At 37.6% G+C, this 22,401-nt stretch overlaps 2 protein-coding genes across 6 annotated transcripts; one reads left to right on the top strand and one right to left on the bottom strand.

The window, feature by feature from the left end:
- Positions 1 to 2,158: 2,158 nt before the first annotated feature.
- LOC309707169 (uncharacterized protein) lies at positions 2,159 to 17,367 on the top strand. 4 transcript variants are annotated; one of them, XM_082534320.1, is made up of 7 exons: positions 2,159 to 2,181; positions 11,621 to 14,686; positions 15,177 to 15,222; positions 15,579 to 15,670; positions 15,760 to 15,870; positions 15,988 to 16,261; positions 16,586 to 17,367. In XM_082534320.1, the coding sequence occupies exons 2-7, from the start codon at positions 14,385 to 14,387 to the stop codon at positions 16,790 to 16,792; spliced, it is 1,032 nt and encodes a 343-aa protein (XP_082390446.1). In that variant the 5' UTR covers positions 2,159 to 2,181; positions 11,621 to 14,384; the 3' UTR covers positions 16,793 to 17,367. The 4 variants fall into 4 exon arrangements, with proteins under 4 accessions (XP_082390446.1, XP_082390445.1, XP_082390444.1 ...); XM_082534319.1 differs by lacking the exon at positions 2,159 to 2,181 and adding an exon at positions 9,872 to 11,149; XM_082534318.1 differs by lacking the exon at positions 2,159 to 2,181 and having other exon boundaries at positions 9,872 to 13,928; positions 14,111 to 14,686.
- Positions 17,368 to 17,522: 155 nt separating this feature from the next.
- Positions 17,523 to 21,806, bottom strand: LOC309707170 (uncharacterized protein). Of its 2 annotated transcripts, none has more exons than XM_082534321.1 (11): positions 21,785 to 21,806; positions 20,027 to 21,577; positions 19,624 to 19,904; positions 19,506 to 19,544; positions 19,326 to 19,399; positions 19,146 to 19,223; positions 18,672 to 18,877; positions 18,231 to 18,393; positions 18,022 to 18,128; positions 17,787 to 17,931; positions 17,523 to 17,649 (listed from the first exon to the last, which is right to left on the bottom strand). In XM_082534321.1, the coding sequence occupies exons 2-8, from the start codon at positions 20,067 to 20,069 to the stop codon at positions 18,377 to 18,379; spliced, it is 738 nt and encodes a 245-aa protein (XP_082390447.1). In that variant the 5' UTR covers positions 20,070 to 21,577; positions 21,785 to 21,806; the 3' UTR covers positions 17,523 to 17,649; positions 17,787 to 17,931; positions 18,022 to 18,128; positions 18,231 to 18,376. The 2 variants fall into 2 exon arrangements, with proteins under 2 accessions (XP_082390447.1, XP_082390448.1); XM_082534322.1 differs by having other exon boundaries at positions 17,787 to 17,904.
- Positions 21,807 to 22,401: the final 595 nt, after the last annotated feature.

Genomic DNA, 22,401 nt, shown 5'->3' with positions numbered 1-22,401 from the left:
TTAGATGTGCTTTATGATTTGCTATGTATCTTCACTTAGCCCCAAACTTAACTCTTAAATCTACAACATAAAAAGAGTGCATACATAAAAAGAGTAAAGATCATCATCAATCATGGCAGTATTTCAAGATCAACAACATTCATTCATTTTCAACCTTCATTTAGCAGGAGACAAGAATGTCAGATTTGTCTGAATGCACACACACACACACACACACACACACACACACACACACACACACACACACACACACACACACACACAGATATGCACACCCCAGAGCCTTCACAAAGACACCTGCAGTAAAAAGCTGCAATAGTTTGGATTCCTACCTTGTAATTATCTAAGTTGGCCTTTATTATACACCCTCCACATCCCATCAGTTATCTTCGTACATTTATGGAGTGCTTACCTTGCACCTTAAAATTATATTAATAGGTATATTAAAGGTATTTCTTTTATTCTTATATGATCTGAATGTACACCATTTAGTGATGTCGCACACTAAAATGAATTAGAATATCCATTTAGTGATGTAAAACTATTGTGCTAACTTTTGGGGTGGTGCTATAGTTTGTCCTTGCCCTCTTCAGTTAACTCTATATTTCATAGAATTTTAGGCAATCTACTTCAGGCAGTGAACTTCCTTACAGATACTTTTGCATTACACATAAATTATACACAAGAGGGTTCCCATAACTAACTAGCAGGAGTGAGACAGATTGAACTTTAAGTTACTTCTCGTAGCTCCTATTAAGGTTGCAAAAGACCAATATACATCTTGTGCAAAATTCTTGAACCAACCCTTATTTCTTTATCTTTTGGTAGGTAAATGGGAAATTAAATTGTGGTCAGAACTTGACATACACTCATCACGGCCATGAATGTTAAGGTAATTTATGACTTTTAATTTGAACTCTAAATACATCATTCCATCCTCATTGTGGAACGTACTGGTATCACTGACCAGCCTCACAGCATGATGCTACTACTACCACAGCGCTTGACAGTTGGTACAGTGCTCTTAGGTTTGAAAGCCTCACCTTTACTCTTCCAAAGATGCCTTTTGTCATTGTGGCTAGTCTCAGTTTGAAAGTGTCAGAAACTTCTTTAGTCCATGGTAATGTGAAACTCCCTTCACTGTTGACAGTGACACTGCTGTTTCAGCAGTTTCCTTTAGTCTTGGTAGGTCCTGGGTTGCTCCTCAAAATCCAAACCAATTTCCTCCCATGTGAGGGTGAGTTTGCGTCTTCTTCTAGATGTTGTAAAAGTTATGATACAACAAAATAACTTGTCCTTCTTCAACATAACCTGAAAACTCTTAGGCAAGTTTTCTTTTGAGTTCTTTAAGAAGTCTGCAGTAATACTTCTCTAGATGTCTTGAAGATATTCCAAAGTTTTTCTTTAAATGTCGGCTTTCTTTTCCAGAGTACCTCAATAATGTTAAGGTCTGAACTCTGGGTAGACCAATCCATGACTGATAGCGTTTCATTGTGTATTTTTCTATCCACGTATGCTTTGATTTTATCGGCAGCGTGTTTGAGATAACTGGCATGATGAAACATGATTCAATTGCTAATTAGATACTTTCCAGGTATTAGCCTTTTATTGTGCATGGAAATCTAACTTCAATTTTTTGCATTCATTATTCCATCAATTTTGTTCCTTAACCCTTTAAGACCTACCATAGAACCAAGTCCGCCAGAGCTTATATTATATTTTTACATGTTGTAGTGCCATTTTTGGGAGCATTTCAAGTTGATATACATCAATACAACCATTATAACCCAAATTTTAATAATATGTCTGCATTAAGTGCATAGTAATTACATAAACTTCAAAAAATCGTTTTTGTTTTTTTAACATGTGTCACTAGCCGTGTCTGGGCCTAAACTCCGCTGCAGGTCCATACATCAAACGATCACTATGGCATTACTGAGAGTTGAAAAACTGTCTAAAGTCTTTCATCCTTAATAAAATGATCAGCGTTCTGCTCTACCAGGTGTAACAATTGAGTTTAACATTCAGCATAATGTAAACACGCTAACTTTTTTCCACTCGATAAAAGTTAACGTGAGTGTTCTCGGTGGTCAGGAACAAATGTAATCGCATGGCAGGATGCTGTAAAAGGACCAAACTTCAGCCAGGAGAACAACTGAGATAATCCATCCACAATACGAGGTTAGTCATTCATATACTGCTGCATGGGCTGGGCTGTAGTTACATCCTAAGGTTTTAAAAACTGAGCTTAAATAAATGATCAGCGGTAATAAAAGCCGAGGGAGGTCAACAGTGATTTTTGAGATTAAATAGAAGAAAATACAAAACATTAAACATGTTAACAACACAAAAGCCATATTAAACGCAGACTACTTTAGGCCCGGAAGTAGGATTCGTCACGTCATCACTTAACGACCAGATAGGCTCATAAGGCCCTGATGGTAAAAATTTCCGCAAAATGACGTCACTTCCGGTTTCGGGCAGGTCATGGCGGACATGCGATAGTTCGTGCTGATGGATGTAGGAAGTGTTACAAACAGCTGATCTGATCGGCAAAGCATGTTTCTGGAATATTGTGTTTTTGTTGCTGCAAGTGCTTTTTATGCAGTTTTTGCAAAGCTATATGTGGAAGGAAACTGTGACCTAGGACAAGCTGAACTTGGCGGTGTGAGCCCAGTGAATGACGGCAGAGTGATAGGATGAAAACACAAATATGCTTCAGCCCATGCATGCGCTTTCTCCCTCAGCAGTCCTACCAAGTAGAAGATTTTGGTGACATTGTTGGGGAAAGAGCATAGTGAGCGACTGAACTCGAGACAGAAACATACCAGACACTCACTCGGATTATAACAGTATGTTTGTTGTGTGGTACACTACAAGAAAAAAGTCTGTCTATAAGTCAGTTTAATCTAAGAAAGATGCAGACAGTTGAAGATAAAAGATACTACCTGGAGAAACAAGATGCCTTTGGTGAGAGGTAAGGAAATGGATAGTTCATTTGCAAAAAATGGAGAAGGTATGGCAGAATTAAAAAATATAAAGTGATATGGATACAGAGAACAAAAGACTTTGAAAGACAAAGGAAAAGAGGAAAGCATGGTGAGAGAAAACAGAAGGACGTTTATTAAAGTGGATTGCTATGTGTAAGCACCCAAAGGTTTACTGACCACACAATGTGCTCTCATCCCAGGGCATAGCACAGTACAGGTTTGTCAGATGCCACCTGTGTCTCCCCATTACACAAAATGGTGCTTTCACGCATCAGCTATGGCAGTATGGAAATTTTACTCAGCATAAACACGTCTGAAGGTCTCTAAGGTCTTATTGTATTTTTACCGTCAAGCTGCTTATGGACTTTACAAATCATTCATCATTCTTAATATTATTGATAATATTTTCATCAGTATTTTGAGTCAATATCAAGATGCAGAAAATATCAGAAATTATACATAACCAAAGATAAAACTCACTTTAAACTTCCCAGTCACTGAATAATATTAGTTATCTGGCTTTACTGCTAAAAACAAAAAGGTTAGGCATTTAAAAGTTGTATCAACACACTTTTACATTTTTAGTCTAATAAATGGTCTTGAAAATTGCTTCACCACTTATAGTAGCACCACATGAATTTGGGGTTTACCTGAGAGAAATAAATAATAAATCTGTCCACTGAATGGAAAACAGTGTTGCCCCTGTTTGGCTTTGCTTTGATTGTATGCTTTCAAAGTTTATTTTGTAAAACTGCAGGAATAAACATCCCAATGATTATATTTTTAGAATAACTCTAAATAATGGTCTAGTGTGGAGTCTGAAGTTATTTTTTAATGGTTGCTTATCATATTTCCAAAAGCAGTACAAAAAGAGAAAAAATAAATCCACATGCATAATGTTTATGTGGTAGATCATTATCCATTCAATGTAAAACAGGTTAACAGTTAAACTATGAAGTAAGCCATGAGTTATAAAATAGCTTGGTCAAGTACAAGTACTTAGTCTTATCAAGTACAAGATCAAAGAACAGTGCGAAACACTGAAGAACTGGATTTGAACAGAGAAATTATCCCCCCAAAAAGCAGCTTAAGAGTCACTGAAACACAAGGAGATTGAAACTTTAAAACTGATTGAAAACAAACGAGTAAATGACTCAAAGAGGGGAGAGAAGTTGGTGTTTAAAATTACAAAAGCAAATAAGCAAGAGGTAGAACACTGCAGATTTCTTAGGAGGTTTTATTGAGGGGAATCACGTATACACTACACAGACTGGCACTTCCAATCAGTACAACAGGCGATGGATTTGTTTGCAGTATCTTCTTGATTCTTTGGAAAAGTGTCACTTAACTTCTCATATTTCAATACTGACTGGAGAAACAAACAAACAAACAAACAAAAATAGAAAGGGTGAGTGACGAGAAGGATTACTGGTAATTGAAAGATAAAATGTAGTCACGCATAAGGTGAAGAACATAGAACTTTTTCGTTTAGGAGATCAGCACATGGGAGCAATAGAGATGGTGAAAAAGACTAAGAAAAGAGAGCTTAGTAGAAGAGAGAAATAAAGAAAGAGAAGGAAGAGGAGATGGAGAAAAGTGTGAGAGAGAAGTGGATAGGAAAAGAAAAGAGTGATTTGCTCAAATTCCACTTTTCTACTGCTCATCTTTCTTCATAATAGAACTGTCAAAGTAGAGCTTAACGACAACCTGCTTCCCTGCCTCTTGCTTTTAACTCTTCTTTCTGCTATTCTCACTTCTCTCTCATATTCTGATTCTTTTTAAATCAAAACATTTATTTTGTTCAACTAAGTCTCTGAGCACTTTATTTTAAAGAAAATATCACTAAAAAATATGTGTCTTACACATTATCTCATCTTGTTGTCTTCTCATCTACAGCTCTTCTTTTTTGCTGAATCCCTACTCTCCTTCTGGCTTCCTGTTTTGCCCTCTGTATATAGTATTATTTAATTCATTTCTTCCTCCTCTGCTCATGTATTTTTATCTGTTCCACCTCCCCTTACTCTGTAAATGCCGCTTAATTTACACCCTCTTTAGTGCATGAAAATTTTCTTAAAGCCTTTCTACTTAAACAGCAGTGGCTGCCTGGACTATGAATATTTGATATAGGCTATATCCTACTTTCATGCTGAAAATGAACTTAAACAGACTTCAACCTGCATATAAAATAAACATTTTAGTAAAGTAATGTTTAGAAAGTAATAACATTACAATAGTCTAGTCAACTGTCATAAACAAGATGTGGCAAGTGATAATAATAATAACAACTGTACTGCATTAAAACATTCACAGCAGGTGGGATATCCGGTCTTTAAGTGATGACGTATGAATCCTGCTTCTGGGTCAAAACTACTCTGCGTTTATCAAGGCTGTTGTGTTTTTAATATGTTTTAATGCTTTGTATCTTGTTCTATTTAACATGAACAAGCCCCTAAAAAAGGCAGTGATCACTGTTGGCCTTGGTTTGTATTACAACTGTTTATTTTAAATCTCAGTTTTTAAAACCTTACAATGTTTTAAAAACTGAGCTTTCATCCTACAGCTTCACTGTGCTATTGTGTTTATATTATGTTAACCTTAGCTGTGTAGTTAGCTACAGCTAGCACATCATTATGTACCAGCTAGCCCAACTTCTGTAACCCTACAAACGTCACTACTGTTTAGTTTCCTGTCTTCATTTATGTTGGAAGTGATAACAGAGCGGTACGTTTAAATTTTTCAAAAATCCCTCAATCAGAACATGGAATAGTTTATCTTAAAAATTTTTTGGAGACTTCCCGCGTACCACTAGAGGGAGCCAACCAACCACAGTTTGAGAACCACTGGTCTAGAACACTCTACAGTTTGAAATTAAAGGTCAGTTTGTTGATTTGAGACATTTGAGGTCAGCATTCAGTTATGGCTGTAAAAACTAAATATATATCCTGTACCTAAACCATGAACAGATCATAGTGCCATGTTTATCCAAAACTGATTAACAACACACCCAGCACTAACATGTTAGGTGTTCAGTTTTTGTACACTTGTACACTTACACACTGGTTGTTCAAAGGATTTAAACTATGACTTGTCAGCTTTTTTTTTTAACTGCCCTAATGGTCCTGCCAAGATAATGAGAGTAGGAGGAATTGCATCTTCCTATCAACGTTCCCCCCTCCTGGTTTTCAATTCCTCCCTTTGAGAGTGTATGGATAAAAACATGAATAATAGTCTCTCTCTGAATCATTCTTTCTGTTGCTTGCTCTCTCCAATACACTTTGCTGCAGGTTCTTGCAGGGAGAATGATTCGTTTCAGTTTCTTTCTCCATTTGTCTTCACTGTGGGCTGGCAAAAGAAAAATGTCGTAAAGGAATGCTCTCAATTTTTCTCCTCTTGCTGTCTTCCATGCTTGTCCTTTATTTCTTTTTTTCATTCATACATGTCTTGAGGAATCCTTAAGAAGACAAATAGTATTTGTTTGTTTGGTCGAACTTCCATCCTGCACATTTTGTAAGGTCTTTGGTAAAAGTCGTTACCATAAAGACTTGAAGATACTACCCATGCATTTTTCACTGCTTATCCAGGTTTGTGTCATGGTTCTTGAACACTGAAACCGCTTGAAGACGATACAAATCCTAAAAGGCATTCTAAATATATGCTATAAAAAAATTTTTTATAACATATAACTGCACTAACATGACATGCTTTGTGTCTTGATTCAAATCAGCTGTTATCTGTAAAACAAAAAACTGTACTTAAGCTGCGAGAAACCGCCTCTGTCCGCCGATCAACAGACCTTAATCCTGACCCTAACCCTTTAATAAACGGTAAGCAGAATTAATATTGTCCTTGCAACATTGGAATTTCATAAATGCACGAATGGCGTGGCACGCAAAAAGAATAACGTCACAACAATGTGATTGGTCACTTGCAATGTTGAACCTGGAACAACATTTTCATGATGATCTGGGAACAACACCAACACGACGATATCAGATCATCCATGAGACCACTGGGAATGCCATGTTTTAGAGTGGTTTCTGTGGGTTTTGAGATGGTTCCTCAGTTGATTGTTTGGGTTGGAATCTGAAAAGTGTAGAGGCCAGATCAATGGCTTGGGCTCTATGCCGTGTTCCTTGATAACTTCCTAAACAATGCTCCATTGTGCCAAGTGTATTTTCCTGCTGGGGGAGAATCCTGCTAGTCTACAACACTGTTTAGGTGGATGGTGCTTTTGAATTTCCTTGACCTGATAATGGTTGTAATCGTACGGCTTGGTGTACAGTAGCTGTATAGCTTTTGTATAGATTGTTTAGGTAGACCAAATCACAGGGGTTAGAAGACATTCCATCTACTTTGAAAAGGTAACGGCCAAAGAGCTATCTCAAATCTTCTCTAGATTAGACAATGACTGCGAAAACTGGATCTTACTTACTAGATCACCTTTTCTTAAATAGCAGCAACAACATATTGTAAAACTATTGGGACCTAATCGATCCATTTCACATATGTTGTTGTGTCCCTGTTTTTCTTTACTTGAAATGTAATCTTTAAAGACAACTGATTTTAAGTATTCCTCGCTCTGAGTGGTAAAACAAGACATATTGCTAAAGTGTGTCACAATGCAATGCTGTAAGGACGATAAAATTTCATATCTCAAATGTAATACAATCCACACTATTTTGCCTCATCAGCAAGTAGCCGATGTATACTAATTCAGCCCTAAATCAACCTGCCAGAAGTTACGTGTTTGGTTCCACTGGTTCTGTAACCTTTTAAACTTCTATTTCAGTCCCCTCGTTTGCAGGGCTAGTGGTTCACTCGAGTGCTTACTGTCTAAGTTATTTTCCACAATAATAGTGCACAAAAAAATGAGGAAAAGGAATATTTTTTTCTGCATTCGGGGCACCTCTCTGTGCATGATATTGTGTTGGAACTGCAAAATCAAAAGCTGCGGTGTGCATACTCAGCTGCTGTATTTATGTGTGTGCTCCAGTTTTGACAAATAAATACCATCCCAGAGAGTAGCCTGAGGATGAGAACTGAATCCAGGTTACTCATTCATATTGGAGGATTGTGAAATTGTGGGGAAGAAAAAAAAAAGAGCAGAGAGAAGAATGTGCTGAAAACAGGAAGAAGGTGAACAGGAGGAAATGCAGTCAACAAGGTGGTTTAGAGGAAAAGAAGGACAAGAAGAAAGAACATTTGATATGGGGATACAGAATGAAAAATCAAAGGGAAGTGGAAAGCTGGAGAGAAATTTTTAGATGCAGAGATGAGGTTATGGAAAATTTTCAAGGAAGGAGCAGGACTAATGTGTGATAATGTGAGGAATCAGTTTTGCATTTACCCACAATGTGTAAAACACTTCCATTACGTTAAGTCAGCCCCCCCCCCCGTTATAATTTGAACAGGATTCAGATGCATGATTCATACTTTATATTTGCTGACTGTCAGTGACAGATTTTGTCTTTTCATTAGAATTACAAGGTTATGCATAATGGAGAATATGCAAATATGATGAAGTAAAAATTGTATTTTAATCTGGACAGGTGTTTGTACTAATGAAGCAGAAAGGGCAAAATAAGCTTTTTTGAAGTGTTTTTTCATACAAGTGATGCATTCATTGCATGTCTTTTATGCAAAACATTAAGAGTTCCTTTCACTGAAACTAAGAGAGTGAGTCCAACTCCTGAAAAACACTCCCTTACAATAACCCCCCCTCCACCAAACTCTGCACTTGTCACAATGTAATCAGACAAATACCATAGTACCATTCTACTGGCAACTGCCAAACTCAAACCCTTCCCCCAGACCCCCTCTAACCCTTCCATCAGATTGCCAGACTGAAAAGCGTGATTTGTCAAGCCAGAGATCACATCTCCACTGCTCCAGTGGCGGCTTGTTTTACACCATTGCATCCAACACGTTACTTTGCGCTTCATGCAATTTGTGTTTTATTGGCCTTCAGTCTTGTTGTGAGTTCATTTGTCCTGCAGTATTTTCATACTGATTCCTCCTTCTGGCACCTGTGTCTTTTAGCACATTTCCCTGTCTGCTTTTTTCATGTTAACGCGACATCTTGTTTTTGTGGGTTTTTTTCATGTTTTAATTTCAAGGTTAGTTTCTTTCATCCACTGTGTTTGTTGTACTTCCTGTCTGCATTCCCCAGATTACCCAATTATTTTCACCTGTTCTTAATTAATTAAATCCACATTTTGTTCCACACCTACTTGTCTTCTGTAGTCAGTTCTAAAAGCTTTTATAGTTTTGTCTCCCATGTCTCAAGCTATCTGTTGATGTTCCCTGATGTGTGGCCCTGATTTCATTGTGGGTTCTTCTTGTTTGGTTCTTTGTTTTATTTTGGAACAAATTATCCTTTTGATTTGATTCCAATGTTTCTGCATCATGCATTTGGTCCTCTCAACTCCGTACCAAGTGACAGTATTTGACTGTGCATTTACCTCTGCATGTACCAATTTAACTGCATTGCATAGCAGGCTGATTTTGGATCTTATCCAATCTTGTTCATTTTCTCTGGAGTGAAAGCTTTAGTGCGGCTAAAAGTGAGCCATAGCATCTATCCCCTCCTCAGCAGGCCATAAGTGCTATAGATTTGGATATTGCTTGCATGTGCTTCTTCCGAATATAAAGCGCAGCTCCTTAGTAGCAGACAGACAGTTTTTAACAATCACCGTAGTACAAAGTAAGGATTAGAGTATAAATCTTCTTATCTGAAAAGTAACTAAATAACATTATTGTTACAACAAAACAAAAACTGAGTACTCAAATGCATTAATTGGGTTTAATATAAAAACAAACAAAAACACACAAACTGTTAGAATTTTTTTTTTTAGATTACAATTTTGTAGTCTGTAAGGTTTGATGTCTTCACTACAACTAAATCTGCAACAACAGCAGGATCTTACAACATTAGTAACTGGACAGCATATAGAATAAAGTGTACCACGCACATATGTTAGACACCAAAAAAGGAAAGTGGGAAAGAAACCATAAAAATGAAAAGAAAACGTAAATAGTGAGATAGTAACAAACAAGAATACAAAATAATACATTCACTGCACAATCTCAAACACAGCAGAAATCATTTTATCCAGCATTCCTTATTTACCCTGCTGTCTAAACTGATTCCACAGCTCTGTTATTTGTCAACTATTTAACAGTCCTGATACTCAGCATGTGTTTGTGCAAAATAAAGATGGATTGAAATGTAAATTATGTCAGTGGCCTATTCAGCCAAACTGTCTGATGACACGTGGCTAATGACTTGTAAACTTAAGAGTTTTGACAGCTTAAGAGTATGCATGTGTACTGTGGTGCGATTTTATGCATGCAAGCGCGTGCGCAAACACACACACACGCTCAAACATTAAAATTAAGTTTAATGTATCTATGAATCAAATCTTTAAATAAATTACATTAATAAAGAAGATATACAAAGTCATAAAAAGTGGTATCACTGTATACAGCTACAGAGATCAACAGCACCATGTTAATGATGACATTAACCTTGTCACTAAACCTGCCTTTCTATAATGCTGTTATGTGACGGCTGTGTGCAGGCAGGAAAAGGACCCAAAGTGCAGACTCCGGAGACAGAAAGTAACTCAAAACAGCTTTAATGCTGAACTCAAAGTAACAAACCTCCAAAGTACAAACAATAACACAGGCAGGGAAAAAACAAAACACACAGCATAAGTGAGGGTAGATAAGAGTAGATCACGACACTGACAAACTGAAACACAGGGCTTAAATACACAGAGGGAGCAATCAGGGAATGGGCAACAGGAGGGAGACACAGCTGGGGCAAATCAGGCCTAACGAGACAAAGGAAGCAAAACCAGACACATTAACATGAGACATGGACTTTCAAAGAAAACAGGAAACACATAAAACAGACTGAACAAAAGACACAGACTCACATGCAGGCACTACAACAGAGGGAACAGAGACGTGGGACCAGGGCAGACACAGACACTGACTGGACACGGGGATATAGCGGACAGGGGAGACAGCAACTAAGGATTACACAGAGACAAACCATAAGACAAAAACCCAAAGACTAGAAATTATAAATAATATAATAAACTCAAAAACCCTGGGTCAACGACCCGGGCATCCTAACAAATGCAGCATTCCTGGTAATGACCTGTTAATTACCCTTTTCTGTGTATGTGTCCTAGATTTATCTAACTCTTTCATCTGTCAGCTTTTTAAGTTTGAGGTACCACAAGAGAATAATTCCATTGTGGAAAAAATTGATTCTACTGCATTTTGCCAAAATGTTTTATTTTATAGAGAATTTAGAGACAAATTGAAGACATTATTCTTCACTGCCTACACCAAGCCAATTTACACATTTTACAAGATTAAAATTGAGTTTACTAAAAACATCAATCCGTATAAGAGATTTCTTTTAATACTGAAAGTGGAGTTTGAATTTATTTTTAAATTTTATTCTTTTTTTTTCTTTTTCTTTTTTCTTTTTTCTTTAAAAAAAAAAAAGAGGTTATTTTGCAGGACTTTAAAGGAATGAGCCCCTTAATAAGGGTTATCATCTACATCAACCTTCCTTTCTCTTCCCCTCCTCCTGACAATCCTTGTCTTCACAGATCATTAAAGGAATGCATTAAAGCGTGGGCTGATAGATGGATGGAATGTTGAGTGAACATGAACACACACCAGTGAGCACGCCTCCTCTTCTAAGATATAATTTCTCTGACACAGCAGGTGGGATACCTAGATTTTGTGTTTGTGTATGTTTTTAAATGGGAAGATCATTTTTTCATGTTCTGTTTATATGTGTTTGTATTTGCTTACTTGTGTCATTTGCATTTAAAATTGGATTTTCCTTATTTGCCATTGCTTTATTTGCATTTACATTTTTTTTTATTGTTTATCTCTGTTTTTTCATGTTAATTTACCTTCTGAGTATACTCAGAAGGTAAATTAAATTAACATATCCTGCTTTTTCTTGTCTGCAAAATAAAACATAGATTGGGCTATGTATTTGACTTTCCAGTAGGATGATAGGTCGATTGACCAAACAATGTAATAATATTGGAAGACTGGAGTTGGATTTCAAGTTAAAGTCCTAAATTGACTGAAAAAAGTCACTTTCCAGATGCAGAACTTTCATGTCATCAGATTAAACTATGTAGATAGTAAATTACAGACTATACGTTTCAGTAAAAGGACTAGATGTTACAATACCTGATAATGCATTGCTTTAAATGGAGAAAATCTTGAGGGATGGCTGTTATGAGGAAACCCAGCCCACAAACTTTATCAGCGGCACACATCATTGTGTGCCTCAACTTTCGGTCTTTTACCCATTATTCTGCCATTATTTCTTCCTTGGTTAGGATTAGGGATTAGAGATCTGATCTAGATTATCATATTAAAATTTGGGACAAGTTGAAGGGGGGTGCCTGATCTGGCTTTCCACACCTTCCTTCACGATCGGGCTGTATGCTCTACCTCCCCAATACCTCCCAGAAAAGGGAAGAAGTGCAGAGGGAAGAAGAGCGGAACATTTTCCTTTTCTTTTCTTTCATTCCTCCTTTTGGTTTCACTACCATGAGGTTAACTGCACAGTCCCCAGGAGGCCCTGAGACAACTGTATCAGTCAACCAGCAAAATTTCTAATGTTTTGTTTTACCCTTTTGATGCCCCCTGCTGAGGCAGGCCCACAACGGGTTGATCAATCCTGGGCGTGTGTCTCGCGGTTAGCAGACTGCCTTAGCTGCCCAAGTGATGTCAGCCCTCTTTAGCCACAGTGACCTCTCAGCAGTGTTAGCTAATTCTCTTATAGCCTGCTGTTGCGCCTGTCTTCTGATCCCAATCTCTCTAAGCAGTTTTGCTCTTGTACTGGCAACAAAGCCCCTGCACCCCACTTCCACAGGCGCACCTTGATCTTCCAGCCTCTGTCCTCTGCCTCAGCTGCCAAGTTGGCATACCGCAGCTTCTTACGCTCAAATGCTTCATCCATTGCTTCCTCCCATGGTACCGTCAGCTCAATGATGTACGCGAGTTTTTGAGAGTTAGACCAAAGGATGAGGTCTGGTCGCAGAGTAGTTGTTACAATCTCTGTGGGAAAAATTTGCCTCTGATCCAAGTTCACTTGCATTTGCCAGTCCCTGGCAACTTTCAGCAGGCCCAGGTTGAGGGGCTTGTCCTCGGCTTGGGCCCTGAGCTAGAATCTAATATTGGGTGTGGCTGGCTAAGCTCTAGACTGGGAACTGCTACTGGCTGGATTGGACTGAGTTCCAATCTGGAGACTATAGGAGGGTCCTATGGCGTTATTTTTGTGCCACTATTCTGAGCGCACGTAAAAAAAAATTGCAGGTGCAAGTGTTGCATTTTGAGGAGAAATTTATTTTGAGCTTACAAAAGCTGAATTTGAGTGAACAAAATTCATTGCTGCGTGCAAAAAACGTATTTCAGTGTTTGCGCTTATCCATATACACACACAATAGCACCCCCTCTCGCTCAGTTTTTTCATTTGCGCTTGCTCGCAATGTGTTGCTTGCGCTCACAACATTCTCTGCTTCTTACGCTCAACTCTCTGTACACCGTTATAAGTGTGCCACAAAACCAACCAATCACAGACTTGGTTTCAAAAATTCTGATTGGCTCTTACGGTCTCCAATCAGCTCGCTAGCTACTGCTTTCCGGAAACACTGTCCGAAATGTAGCTAAATCCAGCTAAAATCTCTTAAACCCCAATTTGCGGATAATATCTTTAATCATTTTATTTTAAAATATATTATTTTTTAAGACTATTGTTGGTGTAGTAGAATGTAGTTGCATCATACAACCATGCCAACTGACTAATTTTTCCAAATTATACTTGAGTAGCTCTTTTTTATGTCGTCGAATACTGAATAGCAGCACGAAAAGAGCATGTCCCGGCCACATGTAAGTAATATAAAATCATTTTGTTAATTATTATTCGCTTGATAACTGACGTTAGCTAATTTGCAAACTATGCAAACTTGAAAAATGATGTACCTCATGTAGTTTGTTTTATGGGTTGTTTATTTTTGTCTGAGATACATCATTTCATTGTACTTGTCCATGTTCCTTGCTGCTTTTAACAGGACATACTGAGACAGCAAATGATGCATAGACTCCTCTCTAAACTGGAAGCTGCTTTAAACCAACAACCACTAAATCTGGATTATTTGGAGTTCTTGACTCGTCATGAGCTTGTTCTGTTTGAATCTTTCTCTCAGCAAATAGGCGGTCTGTCAGAGATTACACCCCAAAATCGTACTAGAGAGAGAAAGACTCAAGAATTTGTTGGACATTCAGCTGCCAGTCAGCTGCATTGCTAAATGTCTTGGTGTTTCAAGAAGAACAATCTACAGGAGGATGCAAGAATTTGACTTGTCTGTGAGAGGAACATACAGCACAATGAATGACCAAGAGCTGGACAACATCATATCGGCTATCAAAAATCAGATGCCAAATGCTGGCTATCGAATGGTTCAAGGACATTTGGTTTCTATGGGTCTCCGTGTTCAGTGGTGGAGAATGATGGCCTCCATGCATCGAGTTGATGCTGTAGGGATCTTCAAACGGATCACAGAACTAGGCTGTGTTGTGCGAAGAAGCTACTCGGTGCGAGGCCCTCTCTCCCTGGTCCACATAGACACAAATCACAAGCTAATAAGGTAAAATACCCACTTATATAGCTTTAACACAAGTTGGGCAGAAAGATGCACGTTATACTTTAAATCTGCTTTAATCAACCTTATCTGATAGGTCTTTCAGTGTATTTATAATATTTTAAAAAGCACTTGATAGAGTAATATTAAGTAAAAGGAATACAGGATGTGTAACAAAACCAGCAATATTGGTAATTGTAAATTTTCTTGAGCAGTTATTTACACTTTGTATATCGATATTTTCCATGATAACAAGCCTATCAACACATAATATGTTAAGTGCTCCAGAAAACTTAAAAAAAATCATGACAAGAGAACTAAAATATTTAGTCTCATTGAACTTATAAACATATAAAAATGTTGGTATTATTTTCAGCACACCTGACAAGTGTCCAGTTTAAGTCAGTGGCAAGTGTGCATACTGAAAAATGTATTTTCAATGTCTTACATGTTCTGCAAATCAAGCCTTAGTGAGATTGTTTTCCCTCTGAAACAGGTACAATGTTGTGATCTTTGGTGGAGTGGATGGCTACTCAAGGAAGGTAAAAGTGTAACTGTTATGTAGAATATTTGGTAGTTTTGAAATGAGAGCTTTATTAGGTTGTTTTTTTATGAACATGAATTATTCAGCAAGCCAACATAGTGGACGATTTGCAATTATTTTTTTTTTAATTTCTAATCAGTTCTTTACCAAAAAAGGTTAAACTAAAAGGCCATTTTCATTTTTTGATAAGTACTACCAATATTGATGTATAGACTACTCAAGCTTTGAATTATGGTTATGAACATAGAACCGTACAATATTCCTTGAACACTTATTATGAAACTGCATTATTAACTGAAAAACTATACATGATCTGAAACCAGATCTTTAATTTTCCATTTGTTTTCACTGCAGGTCCTGTACTTGGATGCAGCAACTAACAACAGGGCAAAAACTGCATTCTCATTTTTCCTGAGATCAGCCCAGCTTCACGGCTTGCCATCAAGGTTTTATGCCCTGATTTAATTTATATGCTAGCAACAAGTATCATTAAAGAAAACTTTAAAAATTCCTTAAAAATGTATTTTTATCATAGGGTTAGGGCAGATCAAGGAGTAGAAAACCTGGACATTGCACATTTCATGTTTGCCACAAGAGGAACAGGGAGAGCGAGTTTCATATCTGGAAAGAGTGTCCACAATCAGAGGTTAGTCTTTTGATGTTTTTTATATTATTATTGACTGCATGGGTAGATTGTTGTAGCAGTTCTGATATTGATTTGAAGCATGAAATACCTGAAATCCAAATTCAAATGTATTTACAGAGTAGAACGACTTTGGCGTGATTTCTGGATTGCAGTCACTAGCAAGTACCATGATATTCTTCACTCACTCGAGGAGGATGGCCTGCTTGACATTTCAGATGTCATTCAGCTTTTTGGTGTCCACTACATCTTTGTCCCTCGACTCCGAGCAGATCTTGTCACCTTTGTTGGAGGATGGAATAATCATCCCCTCAGGACAGAAGGTGGTCTCACTCCTGAACAGCTCTGGTGTATGGGACATCTACAAGAGCTGGACGAGGGCGAGAGACTTGAGGTACCAGCTCATAATCTGTTTTTTTTTAATTTTTTTTTTATTTAAATGTTGAATTTCAAAATTTTAGTTAGCAGTTAACTCTTCTCTTCTGAAATTAACAAATTAAAACACTTGCAGCACATCTGGGAGATGCTTCTGGTGATTTTATACATTCTTGCTTATCAATTACCACTAATCTAAATTACAGTAAGAAGAACATGAAGACAAAGGCATTCTTTTTAAATTGTTGTATTTTAATGGAAAAAACGCTTACACAAAATAACATTCCTCCCAAAAGTACCTATTCTGGAATAATGACCATTATATATGTTTGTGGATTTGAAGGAGCTTCGGGATCCAGGCATTGACTGGGAGAGTGCTGTACTGCAAGAAGAATCTAACAGCACAGTTGTGGTTCCTGAAGTTGAATGCCCACTGGATGAGGAAACCCTGGAGGGGCTTCAGAGAACTATTAATCCCTTGGAACATTCTGAGTCACACGGTCGTGACCTGTACATACAATTCTTGCTACAGGTGTCAAACCAACAGTGACACTTAACATGGACGTGAAAGTCAACGTTCTTTTAAGTTCTCAAATACTGGATTTCTTTGCTAAAACATTCAGATTACAAGTAGACAAGCAAACAAAGCACTTGCTTATTATCTATCAACGTAGGACCCTACACAAAGTTTTGAAGTCTTGTCATTTTCATGAAACGGCTACGAACATCTTAACAGCTAATGTTTACAAACATTTTTACTCATTTAGTTTCCAAATTACAAGACAACAATGTGTTAAACTCTGTGGAATCCACCACCATATTTAACTGCTGCACTCATTATGGTTTTAAACACTGTGTAAGTGTCCAGATGCTGCACTGGAAAAGTCACAGTACAAGTGCATGCACTCACAACTGGGTAACAAATGGAGTGATCTCCCAGCCGCTCCTTACATTCATGGTCAAACTTGCATGTTATTTTGAAATGTCTCTTTTCATCAGGAAGGATGGGAACATGGGACTGGCCGGTCATCCACTGGAGCACATGGTGGACAGCAAGAGACTCTGATTTTTCACCACCTGCACCGCCTGTGTTTCCATTTGTGATGTTTGAAAATGTTTCTGAAGTCTTTTCTAAATAAAAAGCAATCTGGATTACAATGTTTTAAATTAACAACTAAGAATACTTTCTAGTGCCCTGCATGTTAAAGCAAAAATATTTAACAGATGCATACGGTATATATACAATACTATAGGTATATACAGCTAATACTATATAGTACCTGATACTTCAATCTCCTGCAAGAAATCTTGCAAAAAATTTATGATCTTCCTCTCAGTTCTCTCCCTAGATGTCCCTTTTTCACTGAAATGTGGTTGGCAGCTCATCATAATGAAATCAGCGTCTGGCTGTAAATAAGGAAATAAAGTAGATTATATTATAGATATATTGTTCATTCAAAACTAATAAATAAATACAGGATAACTACAGTACAGATAAGTGGACTGTCTTTGGATCAGACTGAAGCTGCTATGTTAATACTTACTTTGAGGATTTTCCCAGGAACAAACAAACTGTGGCAAGCTTCAGGATTTACAGCCATCAGGTTCACAAGACCATACAGTTCCATGCCCTTTCGGAGCTGCTGTAGCATTGGAATCAGTCTTGTTGTAGAGTGTAAGACAATAGCACTTAAAAAAAACAAACAAAAAAAAAACAAAAAGAAAAACTAGTTGGGGAGGGGGGGGGGTTAATGGTCTCTCTGATTTTTTCTCCCTTACCGGATCATGCTTTCCTTACTATCCATCTTTATCTGGTTTGTGTATCCACAGCTGACAATTTCATCAGCCCACATCATCAGAGACTGTATGTCTGCTGCATCTTCAACCTGGAAATGTATAATGTGAAAGAGGAAATACAGAAGGTTAAAAGTGTTTAAAAACACCATACTCATAATATATCATGTGCCAGAGCTAAACCAGGTGCTCACTTTGCGGATGAGCAGGGAAGATTCCACATCTGCAACATCCTCCTTAGACAGACAGCTGAAATCAACCTCTCCTGAGCAGAGGAAATTGTAGCACCATTCTTTGAAAAAGGCAGGAGATGGGCCTCCTTGGGCGAGGCTGACTGCAATTATTTCACCAACAGTTCTGTGTAGACAAATGATTATAATTCATTTTCAGGTAACATTTACAAAAATATCGGATGCGTATTAAATGTAATACACAAAGCTCGTATGTAACCAATCTGAAGTTTTCATTATCAAGATCGGTCAGAGAATACTTCGGGTTTTTGCCCTTGTTCTCAAGTCCTTCAAAGAATCTGCTTTCAATACCTGAAATCATGTCTTTCATACAAAAAATATCCGCATTTTTAAGTTATCCATTATTTATTGACACTAGGACAAAACAGGTAATAGGCAACTCACCACTCAAAAACTCTTTCCTAAGTGCTCCTGTATCCACGCCTGCCTCTCCAATGAAAGCCACCCTAAGAACACTGGTGGGAGATGCAGCTTTTTTTCTCTGCCACTGGAGAATGCCTCTGTCTGGAAGGTCTTCTCTGTCCACACACAACTTAAATTCTGTTGTGGTGTCGACTTGTTGTTCAAGGCAACGCAATACATCTTCCACGCTTAACAAAAACAGGGTAGAAAACATCCTAAGCTCTCAAAGAAAAATAATCATCTTTAGATTAAAAGAGGCTACCACATTAAACGTGATTAGAAATTATTGCAGCATGTTCTGTGCAACAACCTTTAACAATAATTTAAAGTAGTGTGATCATAAAATGTTTTATATGAAATTAAACCCCAGGTATTGTGTAAAAGATCTTACACATAATTTTAACAAATGGTTCTGCATAATAGTGTGTATATGAACTATAATAGAGCAAAAAGTACCTGTCTGTTGTGCATACTGAAGTTTGAGCTGGTGTCCCTGTAGTTTGGTCATTTTCTTCAGGCACCATGCATTGAAAGCTGATGACAAAACAAAGTTTAAAAAAATAAAAATAAAAAATACATGTTTGCGTGGACTGTTACTGATTAACATTTTTTCATAAACGGCTGAAAAAAGATTACCTATCCCCACACAGACTCGCATGGACTGTGATCTCATCTTCAGGAAAATCCTTAGTGCATATTGGACAAATAACCTACAATTCCAAAAATGGGTACATGTTAGGCATAGTGGGAAAAAGATCATTACCGATACAAAATTCATTGTAGTTACTATGGTTTTTAGTAATGTGCTAGGTTTACCTTGCATTTGCTTTTCACAATGCATAACTCCGATTCCTGCTGAATCAAAAAACAGTAATTGTGATACTATATTATTTAATCAAAATTGCTCATTTTGATTTCATCAAAATTGTCTCACCTCATCATCAGTCTCATCAGGAGAGAATTTTCCTTTGCACGTATTGATGTGTACTGCAAGCATCTGCAGAGGCATAACTTCATTACACTGGTAACATATCTTCTTTGGCATCTTTGAAAAGTGCTGTGAGTCGGGAGGTAGAGGAGATGTGTCTAATGTTTCCTGAGGAGGTACTATGTAAAAAGTGGATTTGCCACCTCCTGACACAGCTTTCAGTGTTTTGACAGAATATCCTTCTGTTTCAGGTGGAATTACAGTGAGCTTTCGTCGACCACTGCCACCTTTATTGACAGAAAAATAGCATAAACAATCAAGCAGCAAAAGTATCAACTACATAATCATAATGCAGTATGAGCACGCAAGAATGCCAAAAAAATACATAAAAACTGAATTAACAACAAACCTGTTGCCTTATGTAAGAGCCATCCTCCACAAAGATATTCCATTTTTGGAAAGGTTTCTTCCAGAAGTCTAGAAATCTTAGTTAAAAACACAGTTAAGCAGAATGGAACACTAAATGGACTGTGGCATATGATTCAGGCTAAATGCGTCTGCCAATGACTGATTTTAATACTGACTACACAAACTTACCTCTGCATGGTCACCATTAGGGCTGCTCGATTATGGCAAAAATGATAATCACGATTATTTTCACTGAAATTGAGATCACGATTATTTGACGATATTTATTTAACCCTTTAAGACCTACTATAGAACCAAGTCCACCAGAGCTTATATTATTTTTTTTACATGCTGTAGTGCCATTTGTGGGAGCATTTCAAGTTGCTATACATCAATACAACTGTTATAGCCCATATTTTAATAATATGTATGCATTAAGTCCATAGTAATTACATAAATTGCAAAAAAGTGCAATAAACTACAAAAAAAATTGAAAATCGCTTTTGTTTTGTTTACATATATTTCTACTTGGAGAAATTTAAGAGGCTTATCCCTCAAAACTTTAAATACAATAAAGTTGCAAAAAATAGTTTCCCACCACAGGAAATTTATTTTGAGTGTCTTCATAGTTTTATTTTGGAGATACAGCAATTTTTATATACTGCAGGAAAAACAAAAAACAATCCTATGATGCAAATTTGCAAAGAAAACAGCATGTGCATCATTTCACTGTGGGAAGTGTTACGAACAGCTGATAGGAACGGCAAAGCGTGTTTCTGGAATATTATGTTTTTGTTCCTGCAAGCGCTTTTTATGCAATTTTTGCAAAGCTATATGTGGAACGAAACCGTGACCGAGGACAAGCTGATGGCATCAGATGTAAGTACAACTCCTCCGGTTTCATATGCAAAACAAATTATTGCGCTAGCTTACGCGGTTCAGGTTCTACAGGGATTTAAAAATAGTTACACAAAACGGAGCGTGCTGCTCTGACCGGCTTTAAAGGGTTAACAATGACTTTAAAAAAATAATATAAAATAGTGTGCAACACCACTGAAGTTTTTTTTTTTTTAACTCTCTTTTCAACCAACAGCAGTCACTCTCCAAATAACTTCTGCTTAGCTTTCCGAGCTTCCCTCGGGTCCTCTTAATCAGCGGTCTCCAACCTTTTTTGCGCCACGGACCAGTTTATGCCCGACAATATTTTCACGGACCGGCCTTTAAGGTGTCGCGGATAAATTAGGGAGGGGCTAATAATCGGCTCAGTCATTTTTAATGATCGTTGAAAGCCCAGATCGTAATCGTGATTAAAATTCGATTAATTGAGCAGCCCTAGTCACCATCTTCTGGAAGAGACACTGTTTGTCTCCCCATGCCAGCTTGTAGGAGTTCAAGCTCCTCAGCTGGCAAAGGTGTGTAGGATGTGTTTTTTGACAGCAAATAAAAACTGAGGCCTGTGGTCTTACTGCCTGCCTTAACAAGCTGCTTAGTAGATGTTAAACATCTCTTTTTACCACGGCTCAAGTGTGATTTGAAATATCCTGGAAATGACCTGTGGGATGAAAATGCATGAGTTTAAAAAATGCAGTGTTGCATAACATAAGGGTTATTGTTTAATAAAGTTATTAAATATGACATCAGTCCTTAATAGCACATTTTAATTTAAAAATCAATGTTGATAAATCCACAAACCAAATAACTTTAACAGAAAAGATTGCAAAAAGTTAAAATAAAAAAAACACACAAAAAAAGCAAAAACCTTGTCATCTCTTGCTGGATAGTAAGATTTCTAGGCTCCGGCTGCCCACTCTCTGTTGGCCTCCCTGAAGGATTTGTGGATATGTTGTTAAGCAGCAAAGACACCAGATTTCTTACTGCTGACTCAACTGCACCATTACCCTAAAAAACATGATTACGATACACTGCCTCAGTAAGACAACTACGCTGGTAATTACCCATAAGGATAGCTTAAACTCTACAGCTGCATCTGTAACTACAATTTCACAGCATATTAAACAGAAAGGACAGCAAATTACTAAATTCACACAAAAAAAATTAAACTCACCTGATACTGTGGTGTAGTATTATTGGAGCCATTGTTTGATTCTGCCATCTCTTCTTTAGCTGCAGAGTAAATCAAAAATCCCTCTATCTGCAAGAAGCGAGGCTGAGTGGACAGTGTTTCCGGTGTCCGGAAAGCAGTAGCTAGTGAGCTGATTGGAGACCGTAAGAGCCAATCAGAATTTTTGAAACCAAGTCTGTGATTGGTTGGTTTTGTGGCACACTTATAACGATGTACAGAGAGTTGAGCGTACGAAGCAGAGAATGTTGTGAGCGCAAGCAACACATTGCGAGCAAGCGCAAATGAAAAAACTG

This window comes from Aulonocara stuartgranti, assembly GCF_965226115.1.
Source record: "Aulonocara stuartgranti genome assembly, chromosome: 5".
NCBI classification, from domain to species: domain Eukaryota; kingdom Metazoa; phylum Chordata; class Actinopteri; order Cichliformes; family Cichlidae; genus Aulonocara; species Aulonocara stuartgranti.
The sequence above is the reverse complement of the archived record's forward strand: the minus strand, read 5'-3'. Positions and strand labels throughout refer to the sequence as shown.

Bases quoted from the DNA above. Each gene is read 5' to 3' on its own strand.
- LOC309707170 (XM_082534321.1), bottom strand. From the start codon at position 20,069: ATGGAATATCTTTGTGGAGGATGGCTCTTACATAAGGCAACAG. The intron at 19,905-20,026 runs GTTTGTTGTTAA...CTGTCAATAAAG, and splicing joins GCTCTTACATAAGGCAACAG to GTGGCAGTGGTCGACGAAAG. The intron at 19,545-19,623 runs GTGAGACAATTT...TTTTTGATTCAG, and splicing joins CTGATGAGACTGATGATGAG to CAGGAATCGGAGTTATGCAT.
- LOC309707169 (XM_082534320.1), top strand. From the start codon at position 14,385: ATGCAAGAATTTGACTTGTCTGTGAGAGGAACATACAGCACAATGAAT. The intron at 14,687-15,176 runs GTAAAATACCCA...CCTCTGAAACAG, and splicing joins ACAAATCACAAGCTAATAAG to GTACAATGTTGTGATCTTTG. The intron at 15,223-15,578 runs GTAAAAGTGTAA...TTTTCACTGCAG, and splicing joins TGGATGGCTACTCAAGGAAG to GTCCTGTACTTGGATGCAGC.